Here is a 20363-nt window from a genome sequence, read left to right as displayed (position 1 = left end):
GCATGGTGTCGGTGTCTCACCCTCTGTTCTTTACAGTGACGTTTGCTTATCCTACCGACGAGACCAGGAAGTGTGCGCCGCCATTTTGAAAAGCCTCCTCCCAGTTGTGCAGTGTCTGGGACAAGACCAGGATGAAACCGATGAGAAGTGTGATGCTGAAGGACAGTTGCTAAGTGTCATACAGGGCTTCTGGTACATAGATTTGTTTTTCATAGGCATAAAGCTTGAAGCATGTTCTGCTTGTTTTTAATACTTATTTTTGTCATTCAGGCATCTGACTAAGGAAGGAAAACACACTGCACTAGTGCGATTGGCCCTTGTGAACTGTTTGAGAACATTCATTGAGGTACACTTGTGTCAAGTCATTTCACATCCAGATTTTTCTTTGCAGTCATCTGAGATCTGGTTGATGTTGATTAGCTCTGGGAGATAGAAATTGGCAGACCATCAATGGGGTCCTTTATATGATCGTCACTTTGTCCTATTTGCCCTAAAGATCGCCTGAAATGAACAAATTATACCTAAAAAAAAAAAAATATGAAAACGGAGGCAAGAGACGATTCACCATTATTATCCTTGGCTTTCTGCAATTTCTGTTTTCCTCATTACTGACTTGCCATGTCTTGTTTCACACTGAGGGAGATTTACTAATACTGGTGCGCACAGAATCTGGTGGAGCTTTGCAATGTAACCAATCGGCTGCTGAGTTTTATTGTCACAAGTTAATTGAACAAGCTGAAAGTGGAACTTCACTCTTCCAATCAATGTTGATTTATTAATTTATTTTTAAATTCTTATGCTGCTAGCATTAAAAAAAAAACAGATCAGAAACTACATCATAGTTACTTGTTTTACATATTTTTTTTTTTTTAACCACTTGATTATTGGGCACATATACCCCCTTTCTGACCAGAGGACTTTTTGCGATTTGGCACTGCGTTGCTTTAACTGACAATTGCGCGGTCGTGCGACGTGGCTCCCAAACAAAATTGACGTCCTTTTTTCCCACAAATAGAGCTTTCTTTTGGTGGTATTTGATCACCTCTGCGGTTTTTATTTTTGCGCTATAAACAAAAATAGAGCGACAATTTTGAAAAAAATAATAATATTTTTTACTTGTTGCTATAATAAATAGCTCAAGTTTTTTTTAATTTTTTTTTCTTTCTCAGTCTAGGCCGATACGTATTCTACATATTGTTGGTAAAAAATAAATAAAAAATCCGCAATAAGCGACTGGTTTGCGCAAAAGTTATAGCGCCTACAAAATAGGGGACAGAATATTTTTTTTTTGTTTTTACTAGTAATGGCGGCAATCTGCGATTTTTATTGGGACTGCGACATTATGGCAGACACATCGGACACACTTGACACATTTTAGGCACTATTCACATTTAGGGTCCTTTCACACGTGCGGACCGTTTTTTAGATCAGTTGATCCGTTTTTCATCCGTTTTTTTTTTTTGTTAGAACTTTATTTGTATTACATATTTTGATGAAAAACGGATGTTAGCGGATCGGATGTTAAACGGATCGTCCGCTAACATCCGTTTTTCGTCCGTTCCGTTTTTTTTTTAACGGAAGAAAAATAGGGTTTTCTTCCGTTCAAAAAAACGGAGCTTAACGGAGACGGATGTTAACGGACGTTAGCGGATGCTCATCCGCTAACGTACGCTATCCCATTGGAAAGCATTGCAGTCCGTAAACGGACGTATGAAAAAACGGACGAACGGTCCGCACGTGTGAAAGGACCCTTATACTGCGATCAGTGCTATAAATATGCACTAATTACTGTATAAATGTGACTGGCATTGAAGGGGGTAACACTAGGGGGTGAGGGAGGGGTTAAATGTGTACCCTGCCTTGTATTACTAACTGTGGAGGAAGGGGACTGACTGGGGGAGGTGACCGATCTGTGTCCCTATGTACAAGGGACACAGATCGGTCTCCTCTCTCCCTGACAGGACGTGGATCTGTATGTTTACACACACAGATCCACGTCCTTGTCTCTGTAACCGCCGATCGCGGGTGCCTGGCGGACATCGCGGCCACCAGGCACGCGCATCGGCATCTCAGTGATGCGGTGGGCTCACGCCCCCCCAGTGGCCAGGAGGAGCGGAGGCCGTAAAAAGACGGCGAGTCAGAAAATTACAACCACCCTGCGGCCGTATAAAGTCGTACGGCCGTCGGGAAGTGGTTCATTTCTAGATATTCCCTATAAGACAGGAAGTCTTCGCTATTTGAATTCTGGTTCATAATAAAACCCCAAAATCTATTTTTATTTAGTTTTTTTTTTTGCAGGTAAATTCATTATAAACCACAATACTTGTTTTCTGTTTTCCCCAGGTTGATCCCCAGGGTAAGTGGGCCATTCTTAATGTAGGAGGGGCCGATATTTCTGTGCAAGATGCCTTTTCTCAATTCCTTGCAGATGCACATCATCAGGTTCGCCTGCTCGCTGCTCAGTCTACAAACAGGTAACAAAACTCTCTTAAATATAATGTTACGTTACAGAAACAGAACCAGCACTCTGTACCGTGAAATAATAATGGATAATATTGTACGGTTATTATTGCATTAGATGGATTCATATCATCATCTAATTCATCTGTCATTTCTAGACTATTTCAAGACACAAGATCTCAAGCACTTCCCCTGAAGTTGCAGAAGGCGGCATTTAAAAATGTTTACATGAAAGTGCAAGAAGGCATGAGTTACTTGGTAATAATGCACCTTTTTTTCATGCTGCTTTTTTTAATAAGCAATACTGTGTTTCATAATTCTGGTCAAGAGAACCCCCAATGAGCAATGAGGAGTTAGAAACCCTGTTGGGTTTTTATTGTTGTCTGTGTTTTTTCAATGGCTCCATTTGTCCTGGTTACCATTGTCACTGTGACTGAGAATAATTAAAAATGTTCACTTGTCTTCAGAAAAACACTAGAGGAGTAATTTTTTAACTAGGAAACCTTTTTCTGGTTAGAACTGTGTAAAGGGGGATTTTTTTCACTTTAGAAAAATTTCCTCTGTTCCTTTCGTGACTACAATAATTATGGGAAAGCGCTCAAATGTGTCCATGGTGGCAAAAAACAAACAAACTTTAATTATAAGAAAAAACATGTTTAGCTTTAAAGTGTTACTAAACCCACATCAGTAAAATCAGTGTGTATATGCAGTAAAGTATGCTTCTTATACTCCTGGTGGAACCTAAGGGGTTAATCCTCTGCACTGTGTAAAAATGCTGTATGATCCAGTCTTCTCTGACCCTCCTCTTCTTCCACTGTCCCCAATCCATCTCCTGATAGTACAGAGGCTAGGGGGGTCAAGCTGCACATGCTCAGTTTGGTGTGTATTGCTAGTGAGTTTTTTTCTTGGGAGGCTGCATGTTATCAGCACAGGGCAGACAGAGGGTCGGGAGTCATGCAGCCTCATAGAACAATCAGGGGAGAATGAAAACTCATCCTACTAGCTTTAACCAGACACTGATAGAAGTCACAAGACTGCTATATACTGCTGATGAGAAAGGGTATTTAGCAGTTTATGTTTACTAAAATAATTACATTTCCATGTTCTGTGTACTGTGGGAGACCAGATATCGTGAATGCAGGGTCCTGGGTTTAGTAACACTTTAAGTATACATTAGTTGAAAGGGATGATTTGCCTCCAATAGGTGTTAATTAAAGAATAAGTGCACTTGAAAACTTTTTATTTTTTCCTCCTAACCTGAAGGGCTGAATATCGGGCTGCGTCAGTCAGTTTAACAGAAACTGGACGAATTTGGCCCATGTGTACGGCAGCTGGTCCAACAGAAGCTGGCCATTCGGCTGGCTTCTGTTGAAGGGGTACGACTGAAAAATGTCTGCTGATTGGCACCCCATCAGCGCTGTCAGCCAATGGTTGAAAGCGCTGACCGGTATGTTCTGGGGGGTGGGGAGGCTGGGCATCCCCCTCTCAGAACAGAATAACACAGCAGGGGAGATCAATGTACCAACATTGGATTGTTCGTACAGCGGCTTCTCCTGAGGTCTTCGTTTTTTGTTTGTTTTTTCAATCAGCCCGCTGGGTTGAATGAAAAACAAATGACTAGTGTGTATGAGACTTAACCCACCCCTCTGCCTCTAGAGCAGGGGTGTCCAAACTTTTTTCAAAGAGGGCCACATTTGATAAAGTGAAGGGCCGATCATTTTGCCTGACATTCTTTCAACCATTAAAATTTGGTCTAAGTGTGTTCGTTCAAGCACTAATACACGGCCCAACACACATTCTCTTGCCTTTGTGGCTGTGTGTGGTGAAGAGATGGGCGTGTTATTTGGATATACCGTATTTATTGGCGTATAACACGCACCTTTACTTTAGATGGGAAGATTCAGGGGAAAAAAATGTAAATAAAAAACTATGAAGCAAAATAAGGTTCATTGCCCATCAATGCAGCCTAATCAGTGCCCATCTGTAGCCTCTCCATTGCCTTGAATGCAGCCACTCCATTGCCATGAATGCAGCCTGATCGATGTCCATCTGCAACCTCGGAGGGAGGGGCAGGATGAGCGCCAACAGATTACATACAGGAGAATTTTCTGTTTATACGTCAGCCTCTTTAATACAATTTCTCTCGCCTCCTATGATAGACAGAGGAGTCGTCCAATGGCAGCCCAGGAGACGGGACTTCCTATTACAGATGTAACTGAGTAAACAGTAGATTCTCCTGTATGCAATTTGACAGCACTCGTTCCCCCCCCCCTCCCTGTCCCCTCCGAGGCAGCGCCGATAAATACAGTATATATCCAAATTACCAGGTGGGCCACATTAAACTGGAACGGGGGCGGCAATTGGCCCCTGGGCCGGACTTTGGACATGCCTGCTCTAGAGCATACTTGCCTCAATTCACCTGCTGCGGTTCTTCTGTTAGTTTACATCCAGCGCCACAAGTATTCAATGTCCTGGCTGCCCTTGCACATTAGAACACAAAATAATTCTACGGAGCTGTCTAAAGGTTAGAAATCATCAGTGCAATAGAAGTCTATGGGACTGTAATGCTGAGGAGAGGCTAAAATTAAGGTAAGTATGCATCTGTGAAAGGGGGCAGGGTGGGTTAGCTCAGGGGAAGGGGCCAAAAAGGATATATGCATTTTGTTGGAAAGTGCACTTCTCCTTTAAAAAATACTTTATTTACTTCATCCTTTTTGCTTTTTTCATTTCCTGTAGTCCCGCAGTAATCAGGATCCAGAGGAGCTTCCAGATGAGAAGTATAATAGAAACTCTACATTGCTGATGCTGGTGTCAGTGATTCTTCTGTCCAGTCCTGTATGTGAGAAGCAGGCGCTATTTGCCATTTGTCAATCAGTGAAAGAGAATGGCCTTGATCCTGCACTCATCAAAAAGGTTTGTTCCTACAAAGTCTTAGTCCCTATTTATACATTTATTTTATTAATTGCATATTAGGAGGATAATGTGAAACTCTGAAACATCTCCTTAAAGCGGGGGTTCACCCAAAAAAAAAATTCGGACATTACATTGAGCCGAGTTGTGATAATGACATTATGCTGACCTTTTTAATTTTATTGCCGTACATACCGTTTTATCTATATTTTCACCGCGGCTTTTGGGTATGTAATCTGCGGGACTGGGCATTCCTATTCACATGCTAATTGATTGACATGCTTCCGACCGGCGCATACATCGCGTCACGAGTTGCCGAACGAAGCCGGACTGCGAGTCTACTCTATACGGCGCCTGCGCACCGACGTTTGGCTTCTTTCAGCAACTTGTCACGCGCTGTATGCGCCGGTCGGAAGCATGTCACTCAATTAGCATGTGAATAGGAACGCCCAGTCCCGAAGATTACATACCCGGAAGCCGCGGTGAAAATATAGATAAAACGGTATGTACGGTAATAAAATTAAAAAGGTCAGCATAATGTCGTTATCACAACTAGGCTCAATGTAATGTTAGAATATTTTTTTTGGGTGAACCCCCGCTTTAAGATTTAAAGGGGTTGTAAAGGTACAATTATTTTTTTCCTAAATAGCTTCCTTTACCTTAGTGCAGTCCTCCTTCACTTACCTCATCCTTCCATTTTGCTTTCAAATGTCCTTATTTCTTCTGAGAAATCCTCACTTCCTGTTCTTCTGTCTGTAACTACACACACCGTAATGCGAGGCTTTCTCCCTGGTGTGGAGTGTCGTGCTCGCCCCCTCACTTGGACTACAGGAGAGCCGGGACGCTCTCTACGTTGCAGATAGAGAAAGGAGCTGTGTGTTAGTGGGCGTCCTGACTCCTGTAGTCCAAGGGAGGGCGCGAGCATGACACTCCACACCAGGGAGAAAGCCTTGCATTACTGTGTGGAGTTACAGACAGAGGAACAGGAAATGAGGATTTCTCAGAAGAAATAAGGACATTTAAAAGCAAAATGGATTGCTTGAGCTTCTACATAAGATACAGGCAGCAGAGGAAAAACATAAACGTACGCCGGATGCCGCACAGGAAGTAGAACTGATGACTCTCAGGAAACAGGTGATAGACCTGTTGCAATACAGAGCTAAAGCAGCATTGCAGGCCTGTAGGAAGCTATCGTATGAATCAGGCGACAAATGCGGGAAATTGCTGGCTAGATCGGTCCGGAAACAGCGTCTCAATGCATACATTCCCCAGATCATTACCTCCGCGGGGCAGCGGAAATCCACACCATCTCAAATTGTGTCAGAATTTCGAGACTTCTATTCTTCTCTTTATAACCTCACGGTAACCGCCCCAGCCGAATCTGAAATACGGGACTATATATCGGCGTCACGGATTCCCCAGCTGTCGGCTGAGGAGAGAACGGGGCTGGAAGACCCCATTACAGTGGAGGAATTGCAGCAAGCGTTAGGCGGGATGAAACCGGGCAAGGCGCCGGGCCCGGACGGGTTCACGCTTCAGTATTACCGAACACTCTTCCCACTATTGGGCCCTTACATGGTGAGGTTGTTCAACGGTCTGGGAAACGGCGGGCGGTTCCCCAGGGATACTCTCAGAGCGCACATTTCCCTTATACCAAAGGAGGGTAAAGATCCAGCGGCATGTGGCAGCTATAGGCCCATTTCCCTCCTTAATATAGATCTGAAGCTATTCACGAAGATCTTGGCCAATAGACTGTCTCAGTTCATCCCTAGCTTGATTCACTTGGATCAGGTGGGGTTTGTCCCAGGCCGTGAGGCGAGGGACAACACCACTAAAGTGCTCGACCTCATTCATGTGGTTAATACAAGGAAGACCCCCTGTGTGGTTCTTAGCACGGATGCAGAGAAGGCGTTTGACAGGGTGAACTGGTCATTCCTGTCCGCCGTTCTCGAGAGGATCGGCTTGGGACACAAGATGCTACAGTGGATCCTTAGCATCTACTCTATTCCTTCAGCTCAAGTTAAAGCAAATGGTATCCTCTCAGACCCGTTCCAGATAGCAAACGGAACGAGGCAGGGCTGTCCCCTCTCGCCTCTTCTTTTCGCATTGGCCTTGGAACCCTTTTTGGGTACTGTGAGGTCCAGTCCTGATATAGCGGGGGTGTCTGTGGGAAACGCCCAATACAAAATCTCGGCCTACGCGGATGACCTTCTGTTTACACTAACTAGCCCTACAGTGTCTCTCCCGAACCTACTCAAGGAATTTGACAGGTATGGGAAACTCTCTAACCTGAAAATCTATTTTGATAAATCCGCAGCGATGGGGCTCAATATGCCCATAAGTAGGCTGGGCGCATTGCAATCACTCTTTAGATTCAAGTGGTCCGACACCTCCCTTTTGTATCTGGGAACCTTGATCCCGAAAGATTTAAAACGCACGTTTGAGCTTAATTTTCCGCCCCTACTGACCAGAACCAGATTGCTCTTGGAGGACTGGGCCGGAGGCCTTCACTCCTGGTTTGGCAAGTGTAATCTGTTGAAAATGTCCATACTCCCGAAGTTTCTGTATCTGTTCCAGGCTTTGCCGATTCGGATACTGCCCCAGTACTTTTTTTTTTTTAACTTCAAAACCAAGTTTATTGAGATGTTACAAATAAAAGGCACATACATGTTAGGCATGTGATTAACATTAAGCGAGCTGCCCCAGTACTTTAAACAGGTGAACTCTCTCTTCACCAAATTTATATGGGCAAAATCTAGACCTAGGTTGAAGAGGCGTTATCTTACTCTGCCCAAACTTTACGGAGGGTTAGCCCTTCCTGATGTGCGGCACTACTATTCGGCAGTCCACCTGGGAGGCATAATAGACTGGAACCGCTATGGCAAAAACAAACAGTGGACACAACTAGAGCAAGCGCAGTCTGAGGCCACATTGGGAAAGGCGGTCTGGTGTTGTGGCAGGCTGCCCTCAGAACTGAAATCACATCCGGTGATAGGCACTACTATCCAGATAGGCTTCTCGATGATTTTTTTAAAAAGCAAAATGGAAGGATGAGGTAAGTGAAGGAGGACTGCACTAAGGTAAATGAAGCTTTTTAGGGATTTTTTTACCTTTACAACCCCTTTAAAGTGTATTTCTGCTTTTGCAGCCACATTTGGGGAAAACCACACTATACGTTTTTATGTGTTTTCATTCACACAGCATACCTAAAAAAAAATATATTTTTTATTAATATTTACTACCTTTTAGATGTTTCTGAGTAGAAGGTGTTATGGCTGACTGCAAGAATTTGTTACCTAGCTCAGGATGATCTGTCTCAATAGCTGGGCTGAGTCCAGTTTTCATTAACATACAATGGACAAGCCAAGCTCCTAACCCTTGAGGCCAATAGTACTCAACTCTACCACAACCGATGAGATTTGCCTGCACAGGGTTGATTATATTAAACACAGTTTCCAAAGAGAACTAAGCAGATTTTTTGGGACATCTCCATCACATCTTCATTTCATTACCTGACCTGTTCTTGCTCCTGTCTGCCTTTGGTTCACCAGCACTTGGTTCTTGCCTAAGGCATCTCATATTTTTTGTAATGATTCTTTTTTTTTTTTTTTTTTTTTTTTTTGTTAAGTGACGCTGTCATTATGACTTTGAGGTCTACCCAAACAAAATAATTTTTTTAAACAAATTGACCCTTGAATTTAATTCACCAGTGACTAATAATGCTGGCTATTGATTTTTTTTTTCCTTGGTAAAATGGTTAATCTGTTGTTCTGCTTCTCCTTTTTTATTTATTTTTTTTTTTTTTTTTTTCAGGTTTTGGAGAAAGTGTCCTTCACTCTGGGATATAGAAGTTTAAAAGACTTCATGACTTCTCATTTAGATTACTTGATTCTCGAGTGGCTTAGAATGAAAGGTCCCGGTTACAACTTGTCCACATTTCCCTACACTTTGTTACAGTATACAACACTGAAGGATTTTTATAGGTAAATTATAGTTTTATTTATCTATTTGAGGAACTTTCTGCGTTACCTGTAGCCAAACCGCTTCCTGCTTATGTCTCTAATAAAGGCTAGACAAAAGGAAATAAAAAAGTGGTTAGAAAATACAGTGTCATTTAAATGAAAGAAAAAGTGTAAAAATATTGATGCCAAAAAATAATGGTTTGTAGAATTTTGTAGTAAAATATTTACATTTCTCTTCTGCCCAAAAAAAGTCCTTCCTTTCCCTGTCTTCTCCTGGCAACTGTACATTCCCATCAACTGTAAGATGCTGAGAGTAAGTCCAAGGATAACGTAACTTCTGTGTTCGTGTAGGCGTAAACTGTTTCCTTTGTGGCTATGTGAGATGGGAAATCAGCCAGGTATAGGGGATCCACAGCACTAAAATAGGAGATCTGTAGGAAAAACCTGAAATTACGTCTGCGTTGTGTAGACAAAATATGTATTCAGAAGATAAAACACTACCCAGTGGAGAAACGGAGAACAAGGACAATGAATAACATGCAAGTGAAAAAGAACTGGTGCAGTTCATCTCATTAACAGGTAGCTCTGAAATGGATTGAGAAAAAAATTAGGGTTAGGTGGTTTCTGAAAGCATGGAGGTGAAAGCAGAGCTACTTGGAGTTCACTATTATTGAGAGTATATATAGCAAAATATCGGTCATCTGGGGGAGAATTCTGGCACCGCTGACATCTGCGTTGAGGAAGGGCTTCTTGTTGATCCACCCAGACCAAGTCTTCAGTAGAGGATGTGAAGAAGATAGACCCGTCAAGGTCTTTAGCTTGGCTGGGTATATCATGGCATAAGGTAGGTATTCCTTTCTTGTGGAGTCATTTATTTACCTGTATAAACATAGCTCTCCTGTGTTGCACATCAGATGAAAAATCGGGGAAAACATTTTGTTCACAGTATGGCATCTTTGTCCAGCAAGTTTAAAACTTTCAATTTTAAGGTCTAGGTTTTCCTATAACCAGAAAAGGTTGTAAAGGCATTTGGTGAGCCCATTCAGTGATAAAAGATGAGGAGAGTACCAAGGATGTTATGTTTTCTTTTTAGCCTGTTTTCCAGAGAGAACCTCAGAAATGGCAGCTTTCAGGAATACCTAGGAAGCATAGGTTGCTGTGTCTGGAAGGATTTTCCAAATCATCTAGTTCACCTTGGCTAAGGAATCATTTTATACTGCTCTTTTTATCAGTGACCAAGGGGGGAAAGAGTGTTCTCAACAGTACTGATACAAGTTTCAGCATGAGGGGTGCTTTACACAAATTCTGAGGATCTTGTTTGACCAGGGCTAGGTCAATCCTGACACTTTGAGTCTGTGATAGTAAGGCAGTCTTACAATTATACATTGCTTCCATTTTCTGTGACAATGTAGGTTCTAACTGTTCAGAGTTAATGTCAGTAGCAAGCACATTAGAGACAGTAGTCTCTACCTTAACCTGGGAAGTAGAGGAAAGTGAACGCTGATTCAGTAGGTGGTGCTGGAGGATGGCATGCATTTTCCCGTTGTGTGTAGAGGATGAAGCACAAACTTGAGACGGCTGGAAGTGGGCCATTTTGTCATCCGCTCCATTCTGTGTGCCCTGCCCTAATTTTATCATGGTTTGGAGCAGTAGGGTGCGCAATGTTCAGGTAGCGGATCAGGGTGTGTTTGAGCCCCCACAATTGCAGGGTGGCCAGAGCATGAAGGGAGACTGAAGAGAGCAATATAATTAATTTCTGCTGCTAAACCAGCCCCACCCCATCCCAAATGTTTTTTTATTATTTGTTAGTGAACTGAGCCCTTACAATTTCCTTTCAGGTCATGCTACAAAATGTTGATTCCACATCTGGTCATTCGGAGTGATTTTGAAGAGGTGAAGTCCATTGCTCAGTGCATTGAAGAGGACTGGAAGGTCCTGTTGGCTGCTTGTTTTCCCAGAATTTTGGTGAATATTCTGCCATACTTTGTTTCTGATTGCTCTGGAGACTCGGATAGGAAGAAGAGGGAAGTTGCAAGCAAAGTCTATGACTTGCTACAAGATGAGAACTGCCTCGGTAAACAGGTAATATGGATACTCCTAAAATTAATCTTTAATAATTGTAGGTTAATTTGATGATGTTAAATGGATATTTTATGTCTTTTTGGACTATTTAAGTAGAACTTTACCCTTCTGTGTTTTCAAAGAGCACAGCAGGATTTGTTTTCTTTTAGTCTGTCTCTTCTGGAGGGCCACCTTTGAAGAAAGCATAAGGGCAGGGTTTTTAGTCCTGAATCAAATCATTAAAGCAGAACTGAAGTATGTTCAAATGCTCTAAAACTGAAAGTTAAAAATAGTCTACGCACACACCGGCTATCTTAATTTAGCTTTTCCCTTATCCAGATTTAATATTTTTCAAATGCAGTCTTCCAGGGTTTTTTCCAGGGGTCTTCAAACTACGGCCCTCTAGTTGTTCAGAAACTACAGTTCCCATCATGCCTTTTCATGTCTGTGAATGTCAGTGTGTTACAGTGCCTTATGGGATGTGTAGTTCTACAACAGCTGGAGAGCCGTAGTTTGAGGATCCCTGGTCTATTCTATTAACTTTCTCAGCATTAGTGGCAGGTGATGAAGGTGGTGCTACTGTCTGAGGGAAGTGATGCAGTGATTTTTTTCGCAGGAAGTTCTCTGCAGGAATGACTTTATTTCTTTGTCCAGAACTGGGGGTGAAATAAGGCAGTTTTACCTTTTTTATATAAAGGGCAGGAGACCATTCCCCCATATGTCCCCAAATAATTGTAATGAATGGACTTTCTCGCTACCCAATGATTAAAATGTATTTATTTATTTATATAAAATATGTAAAAAGACAAATATCCAAGTATAGATTTAAAAACATCGGTCTCATTATGACGAAGGTGGGGAGTTCCCTAAATCTGCATCTACGGTGAGGACGCTGGGTGTCCACATTGATGAGGGCCTAACTCTGGGACTACGCGTGGACCAGGTGGTCAAAACTTGCCACTTTCTGCCCTATCTGACTGATCAGGCCAGGATCGCTGTGGTGCGCGCTCTCATCCTTCCGCATCTGGACTACTGCAACGGGCTGCTGGCTGGTCTACCTCTCTACCAAATCAAACGCCTACAGAAAGTCCAGAATCAAGCGGTATGGTCAGCCCTCAATCTGAGAGGCCACTGCCCGACCTCTGGGCACCAGGCAGCCCTTCATTGGCTGCCTGTGGAGAACGGATCAGATTCAAGATTTTAATCTTGGTTTTTAAGGCGTTCAATAAATTTTAGGTCCTACTTACCTCCAGGCGAAATTGACAAGACTTCTCACTGGCCGTTCATTGAGAGCGGCCACTCAATTCCGCCTGGAGGTCCCAAAGTTTAGATTAAATGAAATAGGGGGGGGGGGGGCAGAGCATTCTCGAGGTTGGGACCTAGAGAGTGGAACCTCCTGCCGTTGGTTCTCATGCAGACCTCAAACCTGCTCCAGTTCCAGAAGGGACTGAGAACCCTTCTGTGGACTGAGGCTGGGTAGATGGCTGTGCGACAGGGGGTGAAAACTAACAGGGCGACGGGTCCTTTTTTTTTTTTTTTTTTTCCCCGGGGCTCTTTTACTCTCTTACTATTTTTTTTTTCTATTTTTATTTGATTTATGCTGTTGCTTTTTAATGTTTCTTTGTTTTAACGGCTTTGATGTCTGTGATTTTACTGTTGTCATTGTATGTACGGCGAATGGCACCTGGTCCCGTCGCCGGGTTGCGCTTTGATACTTATGTGATTTAACGCTTAACAAAAATATTCAATACACAATTATGTGACCTGGTATTAAAAACAAACAGTTGCATTGATGCTTGGTATCCTCCAAAATAGCAGATTAAGGAATAAGTAGTCCTCTACATGTTTCACTGATATCTTTGCTTCTTTAGGATGAGTAATATTAAACAAAGTCTGTAACAAAAAAACATAATAACATTGTAACACATGAAAAAAATATGGATAATACACCAAAGAATGTGGGGGACCATGATAACAACACTCTCGCTTACTGATGAGGACCAAAATTGAAGGGCAACCAGGTCCGTAGCACCTTCAAAACGTGGGCATACATCCATCGGAGGCTCTGCTTCTAGTATTTATATGGCTGATGTACCTAAAATGCCAAACGTCATTTTTTTTTTGTCTGTACATGAAATAATTTTGAAACATATTAGTTCATTGCCCATATAAATGAATATATGAACTTTTTTTGTCTTTGTAATATGTTGTGTTGTTGATTGTGCTGTCTTAGTTACTATACAGCCATGGCCAAAAGTTTTGAGAATGACACAAATACTAATTTTCACAAAGTCTGCTGAGATGGGTCTGAGATGGGAAATTGCATATACTCCAGAATGTTATGAAGAGTGATCAGACGAATTGCAATTAATTGCAAAGTTCCTCTTTGCCATGAAAATTAACTTAATCCAATCAAAAACATTTCCACTGCATTTGTGAAGAAGGCTTCAGGGTGCCCAAGAAAGTCCAGCAAGTGCCAGGACCGTCTCCTAAAGAGGATTCAGCTGCGGGATCGGAGTGCCACCAGTGCAGAGCTTGCTCAGGAATGGCAGCAGGCAGGTGTGAGCGCATCTGCACGCACACTGAGGCGAAGACTTTTGGAAGATGGCCTGGTGTCAACAAGGGCGCAAAGAAGACACTTCTCTCCAAAAAAAAACATCCGGGACAGATTGATCTTCTGCAGAAAATATGGTGAATGGACTGCTGAGAACTGGGGCAAAGTCATATTCTCCGATGAAGCCTCTTTCCGATTGTTTGAGGCATCAGGAAAAAGGCTTGTCCGGAGAAGAAAAGGTGAGCGCTACCATCAGTCCTGGGTCATGCCAACAGTAAAGCATCCTGAGACCATTCATGTGTGGGGTTGCTTCTCATCCAAGGGAGTAGGCTCACTCACAATTTTGCCCAATAGCACAGCCATGAATAAAGAATAGTACCAAAACACCCTCCAACAGCAACTTCTTCCAACAATCCAACAACAGTTTGGTGAAGAACAATGCATTTTCCAGCACGATGGAGCACCGTGCCATAAGGCAAAAGTGATAACTAAGTGGCTCGGGGACCAAAACGTTGACATTTTGTGTCCATGGCCTGGAAACTCCCCAGATCTTAATCCCATTGAGAACTTGTGGTCAATCCTCAAGAGGCGGGAGGACAAACAAAAACCCACTAATTCTGACAAACTCCAAGAAGTGATTATGAAAGAATGGGTTGCTATCAGTCAGGAATTGGCCCAGAAGTTGATTGAGAGCATGCCCAGTCGAATTGCAGAGGTCCTGAAAAAGAAGGGCCAACACTGCAAATACTGACTCTGCATAAATGTCATGTAATTGTCGATAAAAGCCTTTGAAAACGTATGAAGTGCGTGTAATTATATTTCACTACATCACAGAAACAACTGAAACAAAGATCTAAAAGCAGTTTAGCAGCAAACTTTGTGAAAACTAATATTTGTGTCATTCTCAAAAATTTGGCCATGGCTGTACAATATCAATCATTACTTTTGTATATTAATATTCATTAAATATTGCACATATTTTGGACATTTATTATGCGGTATTGGATTTTTTTTTATCTTTTTCTGAATATTTTGTGCAGCAAATAGACAACCTGTTCCTTCAGAATATGCCAGATATAGTGGTGGAGCTCCTGATGTCCCTCCATGAATCTCCAAGTGGTACAAGTTCAAGTAACAATAACCCAGATGGTCCTCAGTTCTATGGGTAAATATGATAAGAAAGTTTTTCCAGTAACACTGAACTGTTTTTTATTTATTTTTATTTTTTTATTTGTCACTTGTGCCTGGACTTGTACACATTATCGTATATACTCGAGTATAAGCCGAGTTTTTCAGCACATTTTTTTTGTGCTGAAAATGCCCCCCTCGGCTTATACTTGAGTCACCTTTTTGTGCCTGATCTCCCGGAGTTTGGGAACTCGGTACCGGCCGGGCGTAGGTCTCCTGGACCCCAAACTTGACAGACATGTAGCCCCACTCTTTATCTATAAGTGTGCAAAATTTGTTGTCTCTGGGACCTACGGCAGAGTAGCACCGTTTTTTTTTTGTTTTTTTTTAAACCCTGGCACCCCTTCCATAGACTCCTATGTTAAATGGTAATTTCTCCAGTAACTTTGGGGACCTGGTACCGGATGGTCGTAGGTCCTCTAGACCTGGAACTTGGCACACATGTAGCTTCACTCTTTCTCTATAAGTGTGCAAGGGGACCTACAGCTGGGGAGCACCGATTTTTCAAACCGGGCACCCCTTTCATAGACTCTCATGTTTAAACGTCAGTCTAGTTATGGACACAGTGAGGCATGCACATGGACACAGTGAGGCATGCAGATGGACACCCTAGGCTTATACTCGAGTCAATACGTTTTCCCATTTTTTTGTGGTAAAATTAGGTGCCTCGGCTTATATTCGGGCCAGCTTAAACTATATATATACAGGGCTCAAAATGTCAAGTCCTGAGCTACTAGCCAGGCCTCAAGAGTTACTCGCCACCAGTTGCCCCACCTAATTCATATACTGCCCTGCGCCTAATTTCACCCGTAAACACGCCCTTGTAGATTATCTCATGGAATGACAATGTTTTATGCAGAATCAAGTTACAAAATTAAATATTACCAACAACAACTTTAACAAAATGGGACAGGGCACTGGGGGGCAGACCAGAGGGACAGGGCACTGGGGGGCAGACCAGAGGGACAGGGCACTGGGGGGCAGACCAGAGGGACAGGGCACTGGGGGGCAGACCAGAGGGACAGGGCACTGGGGGGCAGACCAGAGGGACAGGGCACTCGGGGCAGACCAGAGGGACAGGGCACTGGGGGCAGACCAGAGGGACAGGGCACTAGAACTTGGTCTCTTCCCCATTCTCTTGCTGTCTCCTCTGCAACTCCCATCCATCCATCCTCTCTCTCTCTCCCATTCATCTCATCATCAGGAGCCTGTGTGTGCTGCTCCACGCTTGCATGTCCCCACTTCCCCCTTTTATTCAGGCTGGCAGAGAGGAGAGGAGCTGCAGCACAGCGGGAGGGAGTACAATCCAGCGCTGAGATCCACACAACTGCACAGCCATTGACACCATAGCACAGCGCACACTGACAGCGCACAGCACACATTGAGACCAGTCTGTTTACAGTGCTCAGGCTAAACTGTTGGTCACTTACATAGAGCACAAGGAGAAGAAAACTGCACAAACTAGAAGGCTGCCGCTCTCATGTCAGGGCAACTTTCAGTGAGCGCTGCATCTTAGTGGTAATTTTTGCAATCCTCCACCTCACTCATTACTTTCTGCTCTCCAGCTACATTGGTCGGGGCCCGGGGGAGGGGGGGCAGGCTCAGAGAGGGCATACTGTTAGGTCCCATGGCTTAATGAGAATTGTAAGTAGAGCACCTGTGTACTGCTCTGCCTGTGTGCAGCTCACCAGACTACTTTTCCCGAGCATGCACCTTTCCTCTTCGGCCGCCAATCTCATCGGGACTCGTTTTGGCTGTTGGACTTAAATTTTTCATTATATTATTGGGACTTTCGCATTTATATTGCTCACAGTACTTGATTTGTACAACCAATCTAATTGTGGTCACTCCCACAGGAAATTTACTCCCTATGGCAGTATATTCACTTTAAATACTGTTCCTTTGCAGGAATCGCTAGCGCCCTCCAAATTTTTTCTTATTGCACAATCACAGTTCATCACTGTTTTAAGGAGCAGCTATATTTAATTCTATGATTGGGGAAATATGGTGTAGGTGCCATCAAGCTTTCTATGATTGGGCAATGTTTTTGGAGATCTGGTGTACGTGCCAACAAGCGTTCTGTGACTGGGCAATATGTGGGGAGGTCTGGTTTAGGTGCCACCAAGTGTTCTATGACTTGGCGATGTATGGTGCGAATTGGTGTAGATGCCACCAAGTGTTTAATGGCTGGGCAGTGTATAGGAAGATCTGGTATAGGTGTTACCAAGTGTTCTTGACTGGGCAATGTATGATGAGATCCGTTTGTAGGTTCCCCCCAAGTGTTCCTATGACTGGGTGTTATGTGATGTAGGTGCCACCAAGCATTCTATGATCGGGCAATGCATGGTGAGATTTGGCGCAGGTGCCACCAAGCGTTCTTGACTGGGCAATGTATGATGAGATCTGGTGTGGTTACACTATCAAGTGTTCTATGGTCACGCAATGTATGGGGAGATCTGGTGTAGGTGCCACCAAGGGTTCTATGATTAGGCTATATATGCGGACCAGGTTGTAGGTGCCACCAAGCGTTCCATGACTGGACAATGTATCGGGAGATCTGCTGTAGGCACAAAAAAGTGTTCTATGTTTGGACAATGTATGGCACAAGTAATCTGGTATAAGTCCAACAGCATTCTGTGATTGGGTTGGCGATCTGCCAGCTCACCTTCCAGCTCTCCATTCTCTCATCACTGTCACAGGTCCGAGGATTTTTTACAACACCGGCCCGGCTCTCTCCAGTCTCCACTCTGGTCTCGCGTCTCTCCTGGTGTTAGCCCCGCCCACTGACTAACTATCCGATCAGTAGAAAGGCGGGAGGGTAGTGTTTGTATATGCCACACTGACTGACTGCACGGCCCGCCTCTCTCCTATGTCCACTCTGCTCTTGCGTCCTCTCCTGGCGTCAGCCCTTCCCGCCTTTCTACTGATCTGATAGTTACAGACAGTGGGTGGGGCTGACGCCAGGAGAGGACGTAAGAGCAGAGTGGACATAGGAGAGAGGCGGGCCGTGCAGTCAGTCAGTGTGGCATATACAAACACTACCCTCTATTAATCTGAAGTTCTAGTCAGTGGGCGGGGCTGACGCCAGGAGAGACGTAAGAGCACGCAGAGTGGACATAGGAGAGAGGCGGGCCGGGCAGTCACATGGCTCTGTAAAAAAAATGTACCATAGAACGGAGCGCTCTCCCGGGAGGGACGGGGGCGGGGCTAGGCATCGATTATCACGGTCGCATGCATCAGGGACACCCGAATCGCGATGCAGCGATTAAATTTGACACCCCTAATATATATATATATATATATATATATATATATATATATATATATATATATATATATATATATATATATGTAGTTATTTACTTATCTTTAACAAGCAGTAAATGTGTGTTCTGTGAAGTAATTGTGCTTGCCTAGATAATCCATTGTACTGTATTCACAGGTCTGGGCCCGGCACTTACCCAGCTGGTACTATTGTATATATTCTCCCAGAGCTAATGTCAGTTGTGGTTTACTGAAGGAAGTAGAAGGATTTTCTTTTGTTTTTGAGATTAAAATTGTGGGTGGCAATGATGTCTATTTCTGCTTAATTGAAATCATGTGTGCCTATTAAAACAATAGATTTATTTTATTACAGACAATACTCTTAAAATCACTAAACCTAAGAGCACAGCCCCAATCCAAAGTCCTAGTTTAAAGGTCGCAAGTTAGGCAAGCCAAACACAGTTCAAACTGTGTGGAAAGGCTGAATGTGCCAAGTTGATCAACTAATCAACTTTGGTACAACCAGCATGCCGGGTTTTCACCTATGATTACTGCTAGTGGCTGCTAGCAGTAAGTAATCACTGCCGCCTTCCGCTGAGGACTGCTTCCCCAGCCCGAGCCCCCGCCGTGAGAAGACAATAGCCCAGCAAGAGGGATTCCCGCATTAACCCTGTCTGTGTTAATGGGGGAATTGAGTAAATTTATTTTCTGTGACTCCTCCTGCATTGTCCGGTTCCATAAAAACTGTCCAACATTCAGGCCATGTGTATGGTAGACTGTCTGGCAGAAGCCTGCTAGAAAACCACAGGCCGACCGACTCCCAATCAGCACTCTGGCAGGGTGTTCTGGTGGGGGGGGTGTCCCTCTGTCAGAACACAACACCTCAACAGTGGAGACCGCTGTTCTAATATCAGCCTGATTGGTTGAACGGAAAAAAAAACTATTAGTATACCAGGCATAGGTCCTACAGCTTTATTTTCTTGGGATAACCTCATCATTCACATCACTTACATATGATAATTACCTGATATAAGTTTACAGCTTCTACAATTTTGTATCCATATTTACCCTTCTAAACATAAATCAGAGTTCTAGAATAAGCTAGCAATAGCCAACATTTCTTTTTTAATGCTTATACTAAGTTTCAGCCCTCTAGAACATAACCAGCAAATGTGTCTGACAAATTCCCTCCAGCTGTTGAAGGTTCAGCGACGCACACAATGTCATATTCTGGTTTTGTACAAACGCCTGTTCTAGAATGAAGTTCACAACACAATTAAACAGTTGACAGTGGTGGACCTGGGACATAACCCAGCAGCTTACATCCTTCGCCTGAAAGATGCAACCCTCTAAAGCTATAAAGTATCTCTGACAATTCTTCTTCTCTTTAATGCTGCACACGCTTGCATTCCTTTACTATGAAAACAAACCAATCAAAAAACACTGGTTCACCAAAAAAAAACTATTCTACAAATGGAAGATCCACTATTAACCACTTAAGACCCGGACCATTATGCAGGTTAAGGACCTAGCCCCTTTTTGCGATTCGGCACTGCGTCGCTTTAACTGACAATTGCGCGGCCGTGCTACGTGGCTCCCAAACAAAATTGGCATCCTTTTTTTTCCCACAAATATAGCTTTCTTTTGGTGGTATTTGATCACCTCTGCGGTTTTTATTTTTTGCGCTATAAACAAAAATAAAGTGACAATTTTGAAAAAAAATATTTTTTTTTCGTTTTTGCTATTATAAATATTCCCCAAAAATATTTAAAAAAAATTTTTTTTTTCCCCTCAGTTTAGGCAGATACGTATTCTACATATTTTTGGTAAAAAATATCGCAATAAGCGTTTGATTGGTTTGCGCAAAATTTATAGCGTTTACAAAATAGGGGATAGTTTTATTGCATTTTTATTAGTATTTTTTTTTTTTTTTACTACTAATGGCAGCGATCAGCGTTTTTTTT

At 43.1% G+C, this 20363-nt stretch overlaps 1 protein-coding gene across 2 annotated transcripts in view; it reads left to right on the top strand.

Annotated features, from left to right (window-relative positions):
• Nucleotides 1–20363, top strand: part of ATM (ATM serine/threonine kinase) — a 213738-nt gene that overhangs the window by 75351 nt on the left and 118024 nt on the right. For both annotated transcript variants that reach the window (XM_040340578.1, XM_040340577.1), the window contains exons 20-27: nucleotides 37–192; nucleotides 271–346; nucleotides 2344–2474; nucleotides 2619–2718; nucleotides 5197–5373; nucleotides 9184–9353; nucleotides 11171–11414; nucleotides 14988–15112. In XM_040340578.1, coding sequence (XP_040196512.1) covers nucleotides 37–192; nucleotides 271–346; nucleotides 2344–2474; nucleotides 2619–2718; nucleotides 5197–5373; nucleotides 9184–9353; nucleotides 11171–11414; nucleotides 14988–15112 — 1179 coding nt within the window. The remainder of the gene's footprint in view (nucleotides 1–36; nucleotides 193–270; nucleotides 347–2343; nucleotides 2475–2618; nucleotides 2719–5196; nucleotides 5374–9183; nucleotides 9354–11170; nucleotides 11415–14987; nucleotides 15113–20363) is intronic.

The sequence above is a fragment of the Rana temporaria genome, chromosome 2 (genome assembly GCF_905171775.1).
Source record: "Rana temporaria chromosome 2, aRanTem1.1, whole genome shotgun sequence".
Lineage (NCBI taxonomy): Eukaryota > Metazoa > Chordata > Amphibia > Anura > Ranidae > Rana > Rana temporaria.
This window is presented reverse-complemented; position numbering and strand designations above follow the sequence as displayed.